Consider the following 18,414-nt stretch of genomic DNA (forward strand, 5'->3'; position numbering starts at 1 on the left):
ATCAAGATCCAGAAGAACTAGCACAAGAACAAATCCTAGGCAAACATCCCACTAAATGGACTTCAAGTGAGGTCCAAGACCAAATCTTGCAGGACAATGCAGGGGATTGTTGAGGCTCTGAATGCCAACTTTACAGCTAGACTTTCATCTATCCCCTGCTGATGGGGCCCTGGAGCATACTGAGAACTTTTCTGGCCAAAAGCCAGTCAATAATTGTCTGCACACAAGGAAAGCACCCACCTTCAAAACCCAAATTGAGGTTAAATCCCATGAACCCCATTCCGATGATAATCTCTACAAGAAAAACAAGTGGACGTAAATCAAAAGATGCCATTGCACAGATGGGAGAATAATAAGTAGTAGAATAAACAAAAAATTTAAGCCTCTTTCTTTTTTGAATTAATGCTACATATAACACCCATCAAACTTCACACACTTATAATCCAAGGCTCTATGCCCACCTGGCTTTGAACTTGGGTAATTAACATGGCAACACCCCCGTCTCACCAACTAGACCACAGCCCAATGGACAATTATGTTGAGCCTGTTAGTTTTTAACGCTGGTTCCATGTATGATTTCTTATATTCTATTCAGTTAGTTTGATAAATTTTCTCTGAGCACATAGAAAGTTTTCTTACCGAGCAAAAAATATTATTAGTGATTACATATTCTATGTAATAAATAAATAATAATATATTACATGTAAAGAATGATCACTGCGAATATCATTACCCATCCTCTCTAGTCTATTTATGGCACTGCTACACAACTAAATATCATCATTGTTGTAAGAGATATTGGTATTTGAGAACGAATACATTGCAAATATCTATTTTTCTTGTGTGCGGTACCACTTATGGCCCTTAAGTTATCATTAGCACCATATAACCATTTTAGAGTATTAGCAGAAAGAATTCTTTTGCAATGCCTAGTACAGTAAGTCTAAACCATAATATATGATACCTTTATGCTAATTTGGTGTTTACCATTAACAATCTCTTTAACAATTCAAGATCAATTTCTGTAATTCAACAGCTATTTACTTATTGCAATTTTCGAAATTGTACCAAGAACAATCAATTGAATCATTCCTTTTTGGAAGGGCCTTTGAACATCATTTTTACAAAGTTCTTTTGCAGTACAAAAGCATTAGTAGATTACAATCAGTAGATGAGTTTATCCAAGGTCTTAAACAAATTACAAATGAATTCCTTATATAATGTCAACAGCAATTTGCATGTTGCATGGAGACAAAAAATAGCAGAACAGAAATATTTGAATAGTCTTATCTTTATTGTTAGGGCCTTTGAACTTTTAATTGTCATTTTCAGAAAATTCTTTGGCCACACACTGGTAGATTAAAATCAGCAGATGGCTTTATGCATGGTGTCTTAAACAAGACAAACGGATCTTTACATAAGCTCATGTCAACAGAAAATCGCATGTTGCATGGAGCAAAAGTGTAGAGGCATCAAAAAAGGTTAATTCTCCTTCCCTCTGAAGGTTGAGATGGGGCTGTGAGAAACAGCTGAAGACCAGTATTCTCTGTTCATATTTATTGGTTTCAGGGGAGTTGAAGGACAAAGTGACATGGATTTGGACTGACAGTAAGCATGTCTGTATACAGTTGCAGTTCTGTCCTTGATATCAACTTCCTCCACCTTACCCACGTTCAATAAAAGTTGATTAAGTAACTGGTTAATAACAGGAAACTCCTGCAACCACAAATAAAACAGCCAGCAATAATTACATGACATTAATGGCCCCCCCAAAGAAGCTGATTTTCTTATTTTATGGTCCCCATTATGTGAATACATACATCCTGCAATAGACCTGGTCCTCCTGTGACTCTGTGATGATATATTTATAGACGATGGAGCAGATGGATAGTACTTTGAATTACCTCTGTGATCTCATGAAATGTGTTATCAAGGAGAGGTGGTGGCAGATTGTCCTTTATCAAGTCCAAAGCCCTGACATACATAAACCAACAAAAGTGGTTCTCAATGCTTAAGCTATCCAGCTTTTTTCATGTGAAAAGTGCAAATAGCGCTTAACTTAAGGGGAATATGTGTACAAAATTACAAATTGCATAAATAAATGCTTAGGCTGTCCAGTGTTTTCATGTCCAAATTGCAAATAGCAAGTAACATAAGGAATATGTACACAAATTGCATAAACAAATTACCGGGAATTATTACAAAGCAGAATGTAAAATCTGATAATATGAAATAGAAGACGAGGAGAAAGGTCTTGTTCACCAACTGAAACCAAAACCTGCAAATGAAAACAATATATCCATAGAGGTAAAATTCATGGGAAAATTAAAATGGAAAGAAGGGAACCTAATTTGACTTCCATTGATAAAGATACTGCTCCGTGAAGTAACTTACCAATTGCTTGCAAATTTCCAAAAGATTACCAAGCACAGATCTGGTTGATTCACAAACATAAGAAATTCCACAATTGTCTTGTAAAATTGACTCTATGATGTGCATCGCGATCTGCCAAACAACTTTAATATTATCCAATCAACGAAACACACAAATTTAGGGAAAAGCTGAAATCGGAAGGAAAAAGCTAAATAGTTTTAGATATCAAGTACCACTTTGGAAAGTTCATTCCCAATTTCAATTGCATGCAGACAAACATCCACGATGTTGCTTTTGAGAGCCCATTGAATAATTTCCGCCTCTCTAGCCTTCAACATGACAATGTTTGTTTGTGGTTGGTCACAAATTATTGATATTATTAATAGTTCAAAACATTAACTTGATAAATACATTACTAAGTAGTAAGAACATAAGCTCTAAGAATTGAACCTGAACGATGATTCCAAAGACAGAGAGGCAGATAGCTCTCACATTCTCGATGTAATCCTCGATGTTCTCAAACAATATAAAAGGGATCAAGTAGTTTGGAATATGCGCTGGTACCAACAAAGGAAACATGATTAGCTTCACCTAAAAACAGGGGCAAAATTGACATTGCTGAAAACTACCACTGCAAAATACTTTAAACTGGACACGACCCACAGCTAAAGAATGCATATGCTTTCAAGAAGAGGATGTGCTTTTCCTTATTTTCTTCTTCCAGTGCATATTTATATTGTTAATGGACACTCCGTTACTACTGTGGGCCGGGGAGAATTAGAGACTTAAAATTCATGGAAACATCTCTCACGAATCATTTTTGTCAACTGAAAATGTATAATGGTTTGCTATGGGGATAGGCCAGCGAGATGAGAGGTGGTTTGTTTTTAATCTATGTTGAATAGAATTAAAAATGGTTGCCCCAATAAATTGTGCGTTAAGTATGAAAATAATGTTTCAGATTGTAAACCCTCCTTCGCAGCCAAAGATCAACCTCAAACCCTCCGCACTGTTCGCACTCGGACTCTCCAGCTCTCGAAAATAAAATGACGCCTAAACCCTAAACAAAAACCTATTTATAAACTGTGCCGGCGATATATACCATCGTCGCGCGATTTTTATAAAAATATCGGCGATATTTCGTATTTCTCGCGAGATTTCCGAAATTAGAAAATATCGCGATTTTTGCCAGCCGAAATTTCGTCTTGATGAAAATCGCGCGATATTTACGAATATCGCCGATTTTTCGGCGATATTATCATCACATCAGAATACTAAGGTTAGAAGAAGGATAATACTGATCCAGTAGATCTTTATTTTGACTTGTTTGAAGGAACCTCATTCCACATACGAAAAGGTAATATCAAGACTTCATTAAGGATGCAACAGATATTAAGGTAATATCAAGACTTCATTTTGTACTTAAATTGTTTCACTGCAAAATTATATCAAACACTGACAATACTTAAACCTCAGAATATGGAAATCCATGAATCTCACCATCCACGAGCTTGCCTCTTGTTTCTTTGTTGGCAGCAATACTCTGAGAACAGCCAACAACTCATAAATGGTCAGCCATTTTAAAGCTGAAGACAACTTCACTAAACGGTACAATAAAGTAGTGCAAAATAAACGGCAAGTTTTTTATATTAATGCCAGGCCATAGAAAGAAAAAGACCAAATGCTGTCAAAAGAAAAGGATATCATTACAGGAAGAATATGCCGTACATAAATTGACAAATAGCACTGGAAATACAAGAATTGGTGAAAGAATCTAGGACGAAAAACATATAAAAGCTAAAACATGGACAGGACATCTTATACATGGCCAATGCTGGGTGACCAAACAATTGAAAAACAGCCAAATAACTTCGTATATGAAACTAAATATGTATTTCTCTACTATTCACATATATGGAGAATTTGAAGTGTAGTAAAGGGAACGAAAAGATCACCTGAAACAAAGTCAAGACATTTGCAAGCCTTTTGGAACTTCTGATGTTCAGATTGCCTGTCTCCATTTTCTGATATGCACTCAGTACTTCCTGCAAAAACCATTAAAAGAATTTTTTGCCATTAGAAGTTATTGAAGTTGAGAAGAATATAATATTTGTACTTTCCTACAGAGGTTTTGAATGACTGGTACCTGTAACAAAATTGCCATGATACCACAGGCATGAAAAACAAAGAATCCTGCTTTGCTGTACTTCTCAGGTTCTAGCTCTCTCCTCTGCAAAAAATTAAAGACTCAATTAAAGTATGATATCAAATGAAATTTTTTGTTTATAATAATCACATATATGAAGTGGCCAATTAGGACAAAGGCTTTCCATGAAATGGTGAAAGGATTCTTTGAGATATGAGCAACTTTTGTGATGGAATAACTTCTACAAGGTGGTAAAAGATTCAGTGTAAATTAGGAAGAGTGACGATTTCTAGAGATGCAGGGATGAAACTAGCTCATTTTAGGCTCATTTAATCACTTTGCCAGATCGTTCACATATCAGTTGGAGAACTGAAGGTTAAGATTACAATTCTCATAACTTAGCTTTGATTTGTAGGTTGACCATCTAACTGTTAGATTATTCTGCTTGCTTACAGGGGATACTGTAAGTTTAAGAATTGACATGAAGTAGAATGCAATATATTTACAGCCTTGAAGGAAGTTGTAGAAGTTGTAGAGAGAGGTAATCTTCGCTTTAAGATTAAGTTAGGAATAACAAATAATTTCAAAGTGGGAAATGAAGGATTATTCACTAATTGAATGCTGATGAATTTATTCACTGTCTCGCACAAAATATTACCTATGTTTGTAGCTGACAATTTATTTCATTGGATACTCCAGTAAATAAGAAGCAAAATGATCTTGTAAAAGGGAGATATGACTTGGCAGATCTGATATGTTTCTGGAAAGAAAAGCGAGCAAGGTTTAATAAAAAAGATTTGATGCAAACGTTTGAATTTGTGAAGGCATGACAAAATGGAGGGATATTTGGTCAAGATTTTGATGCCTTCTTTGATAGTTTGATCCTATTTTATGCAAATAATTTTAACTCTGTAAAATTGTATGACCTTAAGTACACGTATCCAAAAAAATATATCTTGTTATCTTCATTAGAAAAGAGTTCCCTATTGCTCAGGCCCTACATGTGATAATTATGAAAGCTATTAGTTGTGTTATCAGGTTAGGTAACAAAGCTCAGTAGTGGAGGTTCCAATTTCTTTGGAAAACAGCAGTTAGGAAGTAATCATTTTTCAGATGATACAGTACTGTTTCCACAGCTTGGGAATGGCATGTTGATGCAACCCAAACATTACGCAGTGTTTAATGCTTCAAGAGCCAAGGTTAGTTTAAATAAGACTAAAACACTTCCGATAGAAATACTGATAAAGGGCCATAGTTGGAGGATTTAGGATGTTATTGGGTCAAACCTTTGAGGGACTGTGTTCGTTATTGGTTTAAGACTAAGCCAAGTCTAGATCACATGATGTAGGTGGAATAGGATGGGAATAAGTGATGTGATTGGTGATTTTTTATTTGTGAAAGGCTAGGTGCCTGCAAAAGGGTCTTCTTTGATTGGGATTCCGTCAAGATCTTGACACATTTTTAAGGGTTTGACACTATTTTCACCAAGCAATTCCAATTTTTTGAATACTCCAGGCTTTTGCATGGCCCGCTAGACATGTTTAAGATTGAAATTACCTGTTTAGTTCTATTAAGGATGCCCTATCGCTTAAGCCTTGTATGTCATGGTAGGTGCCGCTGATTATTTGTTAAGTTCATTATAATAGTAGGTTGAGGCCTTACGTTTTTCGTGTGCGGACACCTGGGCGCCCCCATATGTGAAACATCCCTCATTCTTGGCAAACGTTTTGCTTTGGGCTTCACAAATTGGGGGATATCAGGAAATGTTTTGTAGGGCATGCCGCAGTCTTGGGGTGCGGGGAACTCAGTAGCGTGTCCCTGTGTAACAATATGTATGATGTTTATAGGATGGAATTGGATTGATTTTATAAGTCTGCCCTAAGGTCTTCTTTGCAATCATATGTATTAGTCATCTTGCTACAGCCTATGAAAGAATGATTTAGGATTGCAGGTAAAGTTGTTAAAGAATTATTTGTGGTTAGAAGGCAAAGGTGACAGGAAAAAAATGGTATAAGTTGGACATTTTTTGTATGAGAGAGAAGAGTGAGGATTCGGAATGAAGATTGTCATGATATTGGGTCAGCCTTATCTGTGAAGTGGTTGATTACAAACATTTCTGGACATGAGCCTTGGTAAGTTGGTAACCACTAACAAGGAAAAATACCAGGGAAGATCGTGTTAATCAGAAACTTGCATGGAAACACAAGTGTAGCTCATTTATCTCTTATAATAGAGGATCTGATGTTAATTTATCTTTCAAATCTTGGAAGAATTAATCCTATTTAAATACCCCAAACCTAGATAATTGGAGACTTCGATCTTCTACTTACTACAGGTCCATCTGTTGATTCTCTAATAACAGGACAGCTATAGTAAGGAAGCATTTGCCTTCCTGCTATTAGAGAACATATGAAGGGCATTACAGAGTTTGTAGTCTGAAGAATACTGAAATACCAAATTGAAAAAATTAAAAACGAACCTAAACAAAGAGCTAATGAAAAACTATAGTTAAGCTGCAGATGGTCAGTAATTTCAGTGAAGACTTGTGCAAAGACTGCAAATGGAAGAACAATACGCCTCTAACTAAAATAAGAATATGGAATTGTAAGCATTGGTGAAGCAAAACAGAAGGTGGAAAATGGAAGGGATCATATGAGGTTTTTAAGCAAATGTTCTTTGGAGTATAGATTCCATAAAATGGAACCTAAAACTAATATCTCTTTTGGAAAATATCGCTTCAAAATATCTAGGTACAAGGCTTGCTCAGGAGTCAGGAGTTAGGAGCAAACAATCGATACCATGCTGTGCGATTACCATCATTGGCATGGCCATATGCTGCAAATTTGTTTGGTTATGTTCATGTGTGATGGTTGTTATGGTCTTTATCACTCTGGATTCCTGGGATGGGAAATTGTGGTGCAAGAAAAGTGCTTTGTGAACATGAAAATGACACGCTTTTAGTCAGAAAATGATAATATGGTAAGGGCTTCTATGAAAATTCAGATATCACTGTGAATATGAATGAGAAGAAATCAACCTTTGAGTAAAAACTGGGTTCTTACTTTTATCAAGGTCAGTACCATGTGTTACCTGTCAATGTAAGTTCAGCAATCTAGATATTTCTTGCCAACGCCATGTTTTCGGTATGTTGCTAAAAGATGACAGTTCTGACGCTACACTCGTGATTACCATCATTGGCATGGCCATATGCTGAATTTTTTTTTGGTTATGTTCATATGCAATGGTTGTTATGGTCTTTATCACTGTGGATTCCTGGGATGGGAAATTGTGATGCAAGGAACGTGCTTTGTGAACATGAAAATAACATGCACCCAGACGGACAATGATAATATGGTAAGGGCTTTTATAAAAATTCAGATATCACAGTGAATGTGAATGAGAAGAGTTCAGCCTTAAAGTAAAAACTCGGTTCTTACTTTTATTAACGTCAGTACGTTATCTGTCAATGTAGGTTCCGCATTCTAGATATTTCTTGCCAATGGAATGCTTTTAGTATGTTGCTAAAAGATGAAAGTTCTAATGCTTCTACTAATTAGGCTGGAACGGCATTCTTGAAATCAGGTAACCAAGAAGGCAAGCATATCTCGGGCCAAGACCGACAACATCAGGTACATGGAGATAATTTGGAAGCCGGGTAGGGGCTGACACAATCTCAAAGGACAATTTATACACATGGGTTTTGCAAATCCATCATCGAGTGATGATAGCTTGCCTCGAAAGTCCACACCTACGGAATTAATAATCTGTCAACGCATCCAATTCTGGAACTTAGCCAGTATGATTTTAATTTTAGGAAGCTCGCAATTAAAAAGTCATCACAAAGATAATAGTCAAAAGAAACCGAACCCACAAATCACCCGAATGAAGAGCAGTGCTCCTTTTCTATACTAATGCAAGAACGGGGTAATCAAGAACGGTATCAGCTGGAACCAAGAAGTACATAACCCACTCGCAATTATCAAAATGGCTCTGAAACACATCAGAGATAATTGACAAGGTTTGCCAAATGTGGCTGCCACTATAGCCTCAAATCTAAAAAATTAAAGAAGAGGGAGGGTTGCCTAATCCGGCGTCTTCCACTTCTTCAGAACATTCGGAAGTGATCTTTGTCTATACTAATGCAAGAAGAGGGTAATCAAGAACGGTATCAACTGGAACCAAGAAGTACATAACCCACTGCCACTTATCAAAATGGCTTTGAGACACATCAGAGATAATTGACAACGTTTGCCAAATCTGGCTGCCACTATAGCCTCAAATCTAAAAAATTAAAGGAGATTGAGGGAGGGTTGCCTAATCCAGCGTCTTCCACTTCTTCAGAGCATCCAGAAGTGTTCTTTTTCTACACTAATGCAAGAACAGGGTAATCAAGAACGGTATCAGCTGGAGCCAAGAAGTACATAACCCACTGCCAATTATAAAAATGGCTCTGAAACACGTCAGAGATAATTGACAAGGTTTGCCAAATTTGGCTGCCACTATAGCCTCAAATCTAAAAAATTAAAAGAGATTGTGGGGGGGGGGGGTTGCCCAATCTAGCGTCTTGCACTTCTTCAGAGCATTCAGAAGTGTTATTTTTCTATACTAATGCAAGAACAGGGTAATCAAGAACGGTATTAGCTGGAGCCAAGAAGTACATAACATAGTGCCAATTACCAAAATGGCTCTGAAATACGTCAGAGATAATTGACAAGATTTGCCAAATTTGGCTGCCACTATAGCGTTAAAGCTAAAAAGTCAAAAGATATTGAGGGAGGGTTGCCTAATCCAGCGTCTTCCACTTCTTCAGAGCATTCAGAATGATGAATTTGTATGATCTGGGTTTAATTGGGCTGTTGCTTAGTGCTCTTTGCTTTTGGTGGTCTCCCAGACTGTTTGTATCTCTGGGAATGTGGATTTATTTTCTCCTATGCTCCGGAATCCATTGATGGGCTCGCAGGGAATTTGCCACCGAACCTTATGTCTGTCTGTAAGTCTTCTGCTACTACAACGATTTCTTGAATCAAGAAACACGAGGAATTTGTACGGAATCAATATGGATAATGAACATACGTCATTGAGGTAATTGCTCAGGCATCTGAGCGCATTTTCTCGTAAGTTCTCTTCGTATAGCTCAAGAATGACCTCTGATAAGGCCATCGGTTTTTTCATCCACTGCGCCTTATGCTTACGTCCTCCTCTCTTCCTCGCTTTTTGCTCTCCAATCGCTGCATCCAGTTCATAGTTTAACAAAATTCAAACACTTCCTTATTCTCGTTACAGAAAACCAGAAAATATTAGAAATATCTAATCTATTCTGAGATAATTTTATGCTGTTAAACTCTAAATGGGTCTGTGTATGAATCAATAACAGAAATCACCATAACAGAATTAAACAGATAGCATGGCTCAGAGAGAATTGTATGACGATAGGGATGATTCTCAAGAAATCTTAATGGATGTGGGAGGGAACCTTGATCTACTTTAGAGTCTTGAAGCAGCGCGAGAGTTCGATCTTCCATGGAATTGGGGTGGTCTTCCGCTTCCATGACTACGTTGTGATAGGCTACCTGGTTGGGGTGGGACGATTCCGACATTGTGACATTCCAAGGTCTCATCCGTGACGTTACACTGAACGCTGAGTCCGACCCTGCAAAATTGTCTAGTGTTCTTCCTGTCTAGTGTGGAATTACTTATGAGTTGCCTCAAAGAAGAAGAAAAACTTTAGCAAAATCCCGTGTTCTTCCTGTTTAGTGTGGAATTACTTATGAGTTACCTCAAAGAAGAGGCAAAACTTTAGCAAAATCCCACTAAAGAAGAAGAAATAAACGAAAGGAAACATAAGTAGGCCAAACATAGGAAAGAAAATAAACGAAAGGAAACATAAATAAACAAAAGGAAACATAAGTAGGCCAAATATAGGAAAGAAATAAGCATTAACATGGAGATAAAGATTGTCTAGTGTTTTTCTTGTCCAGTGTGGAATTACTTGTGAGTCGCCTCAAAGAAGAAGAAAAACTTTAGCAAAATCCCACTAAAGAAGAAGAAATAAACGAAAGGAAATATAAGTAGGTTAAATATAGGAAAGAAATAAGCATTAACATGGAGATAAAGAGAATATGTAGCAAGAGGAAGAAACAGAAAATAACTACAAGAAGAATGTAGCAATATAAACCCATAGTCGATCTACAAAATATTGAATGAGATAAGAGGCAAAGAAAAAGATCTAAGATGTGTGATGAAGCAAGGGCTCATTGATCAAAAAGAAGAATAACCAATGGAGGAATGAGTCAATGGAGTGCTCACCCTATCCGAGCCAAGAGATGAAAATCGATCGGATGTGGAAGAGGAAATAGTGTCAACAATTCCTAATCTAGACATGAATTTGCAGTTGATGAGGGCAGTCTTCAAAGCCCTACATCTATCCAAAAGTACTAAAAACATGGAGGTCAACAAGTCAAGAATCATGGTACTTGGAACACCATATTCGACTTGACTAAGTGTCAATATTAATGAAATCGTCCAACACCAATTACTTGTTGAACCTAATCTGGCATTAATTTGGAGTCAACTAAATGATGAAGGAAAAGACATGAATAGAATTTGGATCCAAATGTTGCAAAGAGAAGGCCACTCAATAAACATTATACTAAAAGAAGGTGAAAATGACTTACTGAAAATGAAAATGGGAGCACCCCCCCCACCCGGCACTTCCTGCTGGAATTACTTACCTAAGAAGTTCAAATGCCACCGCCTAAGGGTTGTGATAAAGAGATGCCTTGGAAGAAATAATGTGGTTGAGTACAAAGAGAAGTTGTAAAAAAAAGGTTCAAACAAGAAAGGGGTGGTTTAATGCCCTTTATATGAGGGTGATGAGGACACTATGAGACAATGTTTACTAGAAATGACCTAGGATGTCGTGGTTGTAACAAATGAGGATAAATATTGTAGTTTGCAAGAGCACCTACAAGAAGATCCTTGACATGGTTTACGCACTTTACCAACAATGAGAATGAGACCAAGCTAGAAATTAAGAGCAATTTATTGACATTCTTCAAAACCCAAAATGTTAAGCATTTGATAGCACATAAACTAAAAGACATCAAGCAAATACTAGGAAAATCCATCAACGATTATGATAAAAGGTTTAAGGCTTTACTAGTCCAAATCCCTAATACATTCGATAATGAGTTGCTTTTGTAATGGTCCATTGTTGGTATGCTCCAAAGAATTAGGACACAATTAAAGATGCATAAGAGCAAATATTAGGAAGAGGCCCTTTGAAAAGCACAACAAATAGAGTCTCGTTATGATGGTATAACCTAATTGTCAACTAGAAGATTGGAAGAGAAACTAGAAATGATGCAAAGATCAATTCATGACTTGGCCATGAGAAGATTGGACTTATGGTGCATAATGTACATGAATGAAGGTCACACAAAGGACAATTGCAAATATAGAGAGTTAAATGATAGACAACAAGATGTCAGAGAATTGAATACAAAGTATTTTTGTGGTATTTGTGATGACTCGATGAACCATTCAACAAGAGATTGTCCTCACAATCTAAAGAATGTCAAAGTGGTGTGAGATATGTGAGGAACTACCCACAACACGTTGGATTTCCAACTTAATGGTAGGACTAAACCTAACCACCATGCTACATACCATGCACACATTGTAGATGTAAATCAAGCTGCATAGGGAGGCAAATGTCAAGGAAGAGGAGATGGAGGTTATCACATAAGAGGTGGTTATGGAAGTTGAGGTTGATATGGATATCGAGACGATCGCGGCCGAGGAGGGATTGCAAGAAAGTATTGCTTTTTATGATACAAAGAATATCACTAAAGTCAATATTTCCTTTTGAAAGAAAGTATTGATCTCAAATTTTGTACTAACTGGGGTGCGGGAGATCTTTCCTTAGAATATTGTATGATTATGCTTGAAAAGTTAATGAAAATAAGAGATCTCAACCTCCTATAGAGTGTGCCAAAGCATGAAGTGCTAATTCAAAAACTTAAATGTAATTACCAGGCTAGGGGTGAAGAAGGGAGAATATGCTTTACTGCAAAGAATCCCTCAGATTAAAATTGGGAGGAAGGACAAATATTGGTATTTAGATTCACAGAGAGAAAATCAAACACTTAATGAAGCACTAGACATATTTGAAAAAACAATCAAAGAAGAAGACTTGCAAGAATATTAACAAAAAGAGCAACAAGAAGGAACAAATTTTGTATTTGATGAATTTCCTAACCACCTAAAGGAAGAAGAATTGATGGCTATACTACTTGAGTTATTGAACATACTCAGAAGCTCTAAGAAAGAACAAAAAGCATTCAAGAAATAGTGTCAATTGAATCAAGACAAAATGATTCTCGATAATTATGATATGTAAGTTGTCCTAGATATTGAAGCATTTTCCCCCCTCAAGTTGTAGTATACTTTAGATCCCAAGTGAATATTCTATGAAAGGAAAAATAGGTTAAAATGGGCAAACCTAACCCCATTAGGTCAAGAAATTTTCTAAAATTAGTAGATTAAATATTGGTTGAACCTATTGGCTTGTTGTAGGGAATGGAGATCACCACTATGGAATATTAATTTTGTTCAAATTTGAAGTTATTAACTTAGTTGAGGGTATTACAACATGCATGGATTTAGTTTCTCAACCATGGAGTTGAAAAATGAAGTGACAATCTCCTTGGAAAATGATAGAATCATGTTGAAAGGGAATCGCAAGAGGATAATCTTACCACTCGACCCTAAGGAAAGCAAGTCTTGGTGAAATCCACGTGATGAGGATGATGACATAAGGGAACCTTGCCAAGTAATATAGGGAAATGAGACAATATTGAACCAAATACCAAAGGAAAATTGCACTTGAAATCACCCATGTTTGTTAGTCAGTCAAAATTCAAAATAGAACTATACAATTGGAAGATGGAGATTTACAAATCAAGAGTGAGAGATTATTGGACAATTGAAGTTATACTAAGGGACAATATCAAAACTTGATTTTCCATTAGGGTGGTATTGACTCTTTTTGAAAAAAGAATTAGATAGTACCCTAATATAATGTCGACAACTATAAAATTAATTGCATTCCCTCCATTGAGATTTAAAGAATGAGGATCCCCTATTGTGCATGTCAACTACGTATCAAAAGGTGTTGGAGATCAAGGTCATATACAAAGATCAATACAATCATTTACGAGACAAGTTATGCATTAGTGGGGTATCGATGCCCCTTGATCGTAGATTTGGACCACAATGTACTTTATTAAAAGATTTAGAGGTAAGAAACTAACAATTATAGAAAACATAATAAAGTTAAAGTTGAGATTCATCCTAGAGGAACACACTAAGGAGTGCAAGAAGGAATGGAGGTGGATTGAATATAGGGATGAAAGAATTTAGTCACATATGTTTCCTAACACTTCGGAAAACCTACTATACAAGTGGTATAAAATTGAAGAAGTTGGAGGGAATATATAAGAATTTAAGAGAAGACTTTAGAAATACTTTTCCTTTCTATTAGTGGAAATGGACGAAGAGATGCAGTCAAAGAAATTCAAGAGTTCATTAAGAAATCAATCACAAGCAATACCAAAAATAAAGACAATTCAAAGGTCAACATAGAGATGTCAACTTGTAATAAAATATCATGCCAATAAAAAGAACAAAATAGTTGAAAAGAAAGAAGAATTGAACTGGAAAACATTTCTAAGAAAGAGCTTCAAGTGGAGAAGCGATCATTCGAAAGTTATAAAAATAGTAAAATTTATGGTAAAAGTGTAAAAAAAATGCACTAGAAAATCAAGGGGATAAGATTGATTACCTTCTAGTTAATAATGAAATCAAAGAAGGAAAATGAAAATTAGATGAATTGAAGGTGCTAAAATGGATGGATATAGAGTTGAAAATCAAGAAGTCAACATCTCAAATGATGGTTTATTGAAGATGACCAAAATTGGAGATTACTGGTTGGAGAAGTAGACAACAAAAAGAGTCGACCTTCTGAAGGAGTACCAAAATGTTTTTGCCCAAGATTATAAATATTTAATTGGTTTGGTCAAAGGGACGGGGGAGATGAAAATTGACATCATTTGAAATGTTAAACCAAAGAAGAAAAGACCCTACAAATTAGTTCATAAGTGTCAGACCAGGCAGTAACTCCTCAACCAAAATTGATTCGTATGTATTATTCCTTCAGGTTAGTCTTCATTATATACATGAGGGAGACTGTTCACTTCATCTCCCGATGACTATTCATGTCTCTTATTATTTATTTACATTGATTTTATATATTCACCCAATCCTGATGATTAGGTGTCAACATTCCCCCCCTTAATTTGAAGGGATGATGGTGAGTCTAAGCATCATTCTGAATCGTTCAAGCTTTTCTCTTCCAAGTGCTTTGGTGAAGATGTCAGCAATTTTCTCATTGGTGGAACAATGACGGAGATGGATTGTTTTTGCCTCAACATGATGTTGAATCAGATGATATTTGGTATTGATGTGCTTCGTTCGATCATGGAACTTTGGGTTTTTGGCCAACTTTATTGCAGAGGTATTTTCAATCATGAGTGGAGTTGATTGTACTTGTTTTACCTGCAAATCTTCAAGAATTTTCCTGAGCCACACAATTTCTTTTGTTGCTTCAGTTGCTGCCAAGTATTCTGCTTCTGTTGTGGAATCTGCTGGCACTGATTGTTTGCATGATCTCCAAGAGGCAACTCCTGATCCAAGACTCACAGCATATCCTGAAGTAGATACCCCAGTTTCTTTGTCTCCATCGAAGTCTGAATCAGAGTATCCAATCAAACTGAAGTCATCCACCTGTGTATACTTGATTCCAAAGTCTTGAGTTCACTTCAAGTACCTTAGAACTCCTTTTGCAGCAGACCAATGTCCCTCACAAGGCTTTTGCATAAACCTGGAGAGGATTCCAACAACAAACGAAATGTCTGGTCTGGTAGTAGTTAGATAGTTGAGACTTCCTACAAGCTGTCTATACTTTGTTGCATCCTCAAATTATTTTCCTTTAATAGATGTGAGCTTTAAGTTTTGTTCCATTGGGGTAGTAAGAGGATTGCATTCTATCATGCCAAACCTGTTCAACAGCTCTCCAATGTATTTCTTTTGAGAAAGAAATATGGACTTCGGATGTTGGGTTACTTCAATACCAAGATAGTAATGAACATAGCCCAAATCAGTCATTTCAAAACTTTTCCCCAATTCCTTCTTTATGGATGAAACGTAGCTTTCATTGTTCCCTGTCATCAAAAGATCATCTACATATACCACAAGATATACAATTGTTTTGCCAACTTTCTTGACAAATAAAGTTGCATCATCAAGATCATAATGTTTGAAATTGAGTTTTAGGAGATGCTCAGTTAGTTTTTCATACCAGGCTCGCGGTGCTTGTTTGAGGCCATACAAGGACTTCACAAGTTTGCATACTTTATGTTCATGTCCTTTCACAACAAATCCTTCAGGCTGGGACATAAAAATATTCTCTTTTAGATCTCCATTCAAGAAAGCAGTTTTTACATCCATTTGATGGACTTTCCAACCGTTCTGAGCTGCTAGGGCAAAGAGTGTCCGAATGGTAGCCCATTTTGTTGTGGGGGCAAAAGTCTCCTCATAATCGACCCCTTCCTTCTATGCAAAACCTTTTGCCACAAGCCTAGCTTTGTGCTTGTCAAGTGAGCCATCAGCTTTATACTTGTTCTTGTAGACCCACTTGTAACCAATTGGTTTGGTTCCTAATGGAGGATCAACCAGCTTCCAAGTGCCGTTCTTTATGAGGGCATCATACTCCTTTTGCATCGCTTCTTTCCATTCATCATGAGAAGCAACTTGTTTGAAGGAAGTTGGTTCAAAATCTATAGACATGTTCAATTCACAATCATAAGAAACATCCATATCAACAGGTGAATTAGAGTCATCTACATCACCTCCATTTTGCCGGTTTGAATTTCTAGTTCCTGTCTTTCCAACCTCATCAAGATGAACACTTTCAAGTGCCTTTGTCAGCCACTTTGGGGGACCGTTGTCAGATGGTCCAGGCTGCTTCGTTGATTGAGTTGGGACTGAATCAAGATTGAGTCTCCTAATTCTATCAATCACATCACTTAAATCATCATCTATTGTTGGAGTTTCATGCGGGGGAGAGTGTTCTTTAGAAGAAGATTCCACATGTTGATCTAGTATAGGAATCCCCCCTTCAAGATGTGGAATCTAATTATCAAATTCTTGAAATTATTTTGCTTTTGTGAATCTATCCAAGCGATCAAGTTGCCGCTCAACAACATTGTCAGTTTTGGATGATTCAAGAAAAATTACATCTCTAGATACAACAAACTTTTTATTTACTTCATCATAGAGACGGTATGCTTTGGAGGTGTTTGAATACCCTAGGAAGATACACTTACGACTTCTTGCACCAAGTTTGTTTCTATGTACCTTTGGTATCAAGGCATAATAGGTGGAACCAAAGACCCTGAGATGCTTTACCGAAGGAACATGTCCATACCACATTTCATATGGAGTCTTGTTTCTAATAGCATTAGATGGACATCTATTCTTTATATATGCAGCACATAGAACAGCATCAACCCAAAACATTATCTTTACATTTTTTAAGAAGAGCATGGATCGTACATTATTTAAAATTGTCCTATTCATTCTTTCAGCTACACCATTATGTTGGGGATTATAAGGCACAATTGTTTGATGTTTGATCCCATGTTGGCGAAGATAGTTTTCAAATTCATTTGGTGTGTATTCTTTTCCATTATCAGTGCAAATAGACCCAATATGAGATTGTGCATCATTTTCAATCCATTTATGAAAGTTCTTGAATGTTTGAAAAGCATCAGATTTGTTCTTCAATAAATAAACCCAACACATTCTGGTGTAGTCATCAATAAATGTCATCATATATTTATTTCCATTTGCAGAAGGAACAGGCATTGGACCACATAAATCTGAATGAATGAGTTCAAGTTTTCTATGTTCTCTTGAATGTGAATCATGAAAAGACTGTTTTCTATGCTTTCCTAGAATGCAAGCATCACATTGCTTAAGTTTCCTAGGAATTGTAGGCAAACCAACAACACCATTTTTCTTCAACAAACGGAGGCTGTCATAGTTCAAATGTCCAAATCTAGCATGCCATAATAAACTTGATGGAAGTGTACCTTCTTCATGATGAGAATTGTATGAGAAATGTTGTGCATGAGTAGAGGTTCCTTGCAGCTTGAGAAGCCTTTCTTCTTCTATTCCCCTCATGACAAGTGAGTGGTCAGATGCTTTTCTTACCTCAAGCTTTCCATCAAACATATGAATGGAGTGACCTTGCTGGCGGATGTGGACCAAAGACAACAAGTTTCTCTTGAGCTGTGGGAGATATAGAACATGATGCAGAAGAAAGTCTGGAAGACCAGGCAGTTTAAACCTGATTGTGCCAAGCCCTGATGGATTGATTTTTGATTGGTCTGCAAAGTATACTGCTCCATCAACATTGTCAGTAAATTCTTCAAAAAAATCTTTTCTATGAGTCATGTTGCAGGTTGCTCCTGAATCAAGCAACCAATCATTTTTCCAAGAAGCAAGTGAAGCATTAAATAAATCTTCATTTACTCCAATATTACATTGTGCCACAACATAGTGAGCGGATTCAGGTGCTTTACCTTTGTCTGTATCATCAGTTTTACCTTTCTTTTGGTTTCTTTGCTGCTCAATTTTGTCCCATGGTAACTTGCATGTAGAGGCATCATGTGATCCATTTCTTTTGCAGCGTATGCAGTGCAAATATGCCTTTTCTCCTTGAGAGTGTCTGCGCCCCCCCTGAAATATCTTCCTCTTCCTCTTCGACCACC

The 18,414-nt window shown here is 36.7% G+C and overlaps 1 protein-coding gene across 5 annotated transcripts; it reads right to left on the reverse strand.

Moving 5' to 3' along the window:
• Nucleotides 1-1,083: 1,083 nt before the first annotated feature.
• On the reverse strand, nt 1,084-10,321 carry LOC149148906 (cell differentiation protein rcd1-like). Of its 5 annotated transcripts, none has more exons than XM_089441342.1 (11): nt 9,993-10,321; nt 9,593-9,747; nt 4,520-4,603; nt 4,329-4,418; nt 3,874-3,916; nt 2,866-2,930; nt 2,607-2,702; nt 2,395-2,505; nt 2,190-2,278; nt 1,905-1,974; nt 1,085-1,716 (listed from the first exon to the last, which is right to left on the reverse strand). In XM_089441342.1, exons 1-11 carry the CDS (start codon nt 10,135-10,137, stop codon nt 1,483-1,485), a joined length of 1,182 nt encoding a protein of 393 aa, XP_089297468.1. In that variant the 5' UTR covers nt 10,138-10,321; the 3' UTR covers nt 1,085-1,482. The 5 variants fall into 5 exon arrangements, with proteins under 5 accessions (XP_089297470.1, XP_089297468.1, XP_089297469.1 ...); XM_089441341.1 differs by having other exon boundaries at nt 1,089-1,716; nt 2,824-2,930; nt 9,993-10,316; XM_089441344.1 differs by lacking the exon at nt 2,395-2,505 and having other exon boundaries at nt 1,084-1,716.
• Between the last annotated feature and the right edge of the window lie 8,093 nt (nt 10,322-18,414).

Source organism: Pinus tabuliformis, chromosome 9, assembly GCF_031772625.1.
Source record: "Pinus tabuliformis cultivar Carrire ecotype Pingquan chromosome 9, CPIR1, whole genome shotgun sequence".
NCBI classification, from domain to species: Eukaryota; Viridiplantae; Streptophyta; class Pinopsida; order Pinales; family Pinaceae; genus Pinus; species Pinus tabuliformis.

Bases quoted from the DNA above. Each gene is read 5' to 3' on its own strand.
- LOC149148906 (XM_089441341.1), bottom strand. From the start codon at position 10,137: ATGAGACCTTGGAATGTCACAATGTCGGAATCGTCCCACCCCAACCAG. The intron at 2,931-3,873 runs GTGAGATTCATG...TGTTGGTACCAG, and splicing joins AAGAGGCAAGCTCGTGGATG to CGCATATTCCAAACTACTTG. The intron at 2,703-2,823 runs GTTCAATTCTTA...GTCATGTTGAAG, and splicing joins TCTTTGGAATCATCGTTCAG to GCTAGAGAGGCGGAAATTAT.